The sequence below is a fragment of the Ranitomeya imitator genome, chromosome 6 (genome assembly GCF_032444005.1).
Source record: "Ranitomeya imitator isolate aRanImi1 chromosome 6, aRanImi1.pri, whole genome shotgun sequence".
NCBI lineage: Eukaryota > Metazoa > Chordata > Amphibia > Anura > Dendrobatidae > Ranitomeya > Ranitomeya imitator.
In genome coordinates this window covers 418,221,113-418,223,741 of record NC_091287.1, presented here as the reverse complement: position 1 = coordinate 418,223,741, position 2,629 = coordinate 418,221,113, and the positions used below count along the sequence as shown (strand labels likewise).

General features: G+C 40.6%; 1 protein-coding gene across 1 annotated transcript; it reads right to left on the bottom strand.

Annotated features, from left to right (window-relative positions):
- Positions 1–676: 676 nt before the first annotated feature.
- On the bottom strand, positions 677–2,629 carry LOC138643409 (general transcription factor II-I repeat domain-containing protein 2B-like). Its single transcript, XM_069732324.1, has 2 exons — positions 2,606–2,629; positions 677–2,515 (listed from the first exon to the last, which is right to left on the bottom strand). Exons 1-2 carry the CDS (start codon positions 2,627–2,629, stop codon positions 677–679), a joined length of 1,863 nt encoding a protein of 620 aa, XP_069588425.1.

The window sequence follows — 2,629 nt, the reverse complement described above, 5'->3', positions numbered from 1 at the left end:
GCGCGTAGCCGGTGGCCGGAACGCCGAGGAAGTAACAGACTTCAAGCATTACTTCAAACAGCGGTAGGACAGTTGATTTTAGGTTGGCTGTCTACCTTACATCACCTAAGCAGACATAGGGGGCAAAGTTGGAGAGGGGCGTCTCTAGGGTCCCAGAATAGCTCCGAGCCTCCCCGTCAAACGGGTGCATCCTATCCAGATAAACTTGGGGGACGGAGAGAAAGAGAAAGAACGAACACGAAAGTTGTGAGGACTATCCCGAATGCTCAGCAGGGAAGGACTACAACACACAGGCGCTAGTTCAAGGGTGGGCAATTAATTTTGCCATGGGGCCGCATGAGAAATTTGGATGGTTTTAGAGGGCCGGACTAATATAATTAACTAATTTTTACCCAATACTGTAGTATACATATGCTATATTTTCATGAACAAACAGTATGTTAAACAATGCAGAGATTTACAATACAAAGAAAATACGGAAGACATACTTACATCATTATTTAATGATGAGATGATGAACTGCACTGCAACGAGCTTGTGTTAACTGTAGAAAACTGTAGAAAACTTGCTGTTGTTACAACAGTGTTGTAGATCAAGATATGTTAGTTTTTTTAACCGGCATCCCTTTAACTTGGTAAATAACAGTACATTAACCATTTCAATAACATGAGAATCTTCAATGAGAGTAATCTAGCCTGTTTTGGGCCCGAACAAGTTCACTGAAGTTAGGTTCAATATCTGAGGTGGATATGCGAAGAACAGCACACAAGTGATCATCACTGAGAGAGGATCTGTATCTGGATTTGTTGAACTTCATCAGTGAGAATGTTTGTTCACATACGTAGGTAGATCCAAAGAGAACTAACATCCTCTGAGCATGCCTCCTTATGTGTGGAAAGTTTTCCTCTTTGAGAGAAGAATAAAACTCCAGCAGTGATACGGATTTAAAAAGCTCTTTCAGTAGATTGTCAGACTGCAGATCAATGAGTTCTAACTGGATATCACTGGGGGCATTATCCACACAGCATGTAAAAGGAGAAGAAACCATGTGCATTTCACTCTCCACTGCTTTAAAGTCTTCAAATCTTCTGGAAAATTCATCATGTAAAGCCGCAAACATGGATGAATACTTGTCGAGGTGATCAGCTGATGGTGTGACTTCTTTCAGTGTTGGCATGTGAGTGAGAATATTGATCTTCAATTGGCTAGAAAGAAACTTCAATTTTCTCATGAAAGCTGTCACCAAGGAGAACATTTCATGTGCAAAGAGGCCTTTGCCTTGCAGCTTGGTATTCAGCTCATTCATTAGTGTAGTCACATCAATGGCAAAGGCCAGATCTGCTATCCAGTGCTTATCTGAGAATTCAGGGATGTCTTTGCCTTTCATTTGACAAAATGTCTGAATCTCAGCTCTCAGGTCCCATACTCTTTTAAGCACCTTCCCAAGGCTGAGCCACCTCACAGCTGTGTGGTAGCCTATGTCACTATGTTCACTTTCTTGTTCCTCCAACAGTGAAACAAATTGTCTGTGATTCAGTGCTCTTGCCCTGATGAAATTAACTGTCTTAGTTACAACATCAACAACATGGCTGATTTGTAGCACCGACTTGCACAGCACTTCTTGATGTATAATGCAATGCAAAAATATCAATTTCTGTTCTGGGTTTATTTCATTCACTTTATCTTGCATCCGCTTCAAAAGTCCAACATTTTTCCCTGTCATATTTGGACATCCATCGGTTATAACACTTACTAATGTGTTCCATTTTAAGCCCAGTTTGTCCACGGATGCATTTACTTCAGTGAACAAATCACTCCCTTTCGTGGTACCTTTCAATGATCGCAAAGCTACCAGCTCTTCAGTCATCTCAAAGTTATTTGTTATTCCGCGTACAAAGATAAGTAACTGGGCAGTATCACGGACATCACAGCTCTCGTCCAGAGCCAGGGAAAAAAAAATAAAATGATCAACTTTGTTTTTAAGCTGCAACTCCAAATTCCCCGCAATGTCTTCTACCCGTCTTGTTACGGTTCGCCTGGAGAGGGACACATGTGAAAATGCTTCTTTTTTCTCAGGACAAATTATTGCTACAGAGTCCACCAAACATTCTTTCACAAACTCCCCATCAGAGAATGGCTTACTGTTTCTAGCAATTTTGTGGGATATTACAAAGCTTGTCCTGATGGCTGCATCCCTGGATGCGTGGAGCTTTGTAAAAAATCTTTTCTGCGTTTGCAGTTTTGATAGCAAATCTTCAGATGCCCGTGCCCGCTCTGCCTCTGTCAAGTTCTTGTATTTCTGTGCATGTTTTGTTTCGTAATGGCGATTTAAATTATAATCTTTAAACACAGCTATTTGCTCTCCACAAACTAAGCACACAGCTTTGCCTTTGGTTTCAGTAAATAAATATTTAGAAGTCCATTCCTTGTTAAAAACTCTGCATTCTCCATCAATCTTTCTTTTTTTTAGCAGACATATGTAAGGGCTAATTCTTCTGATGGGAGTCACGATTCTCTGCAGAAGGAGAAAATGCAGTTTTATACAATAAATATTGCAAGGTTTCTTTTCTTCATGAGTACTATTAATTTATGGCGGGCGGGTTACATGATACATATGATGGGCATTCAT

Bases quoted from the DNA above. Each gene is read 5' to 3' on its own strand.
- LOC138643409 (XM_069732324.1), bottom strand. From the start codon at position 2,629: ATGAATGCCCATCATATGTATCAT. The intron at 2,516-2,605 runs GTAACCCGCCCG...CTCCTTCTGCAG, and splicing joins ATGCCCATCATATGTATCAT to AGAATCGTGACTCCCATCAG.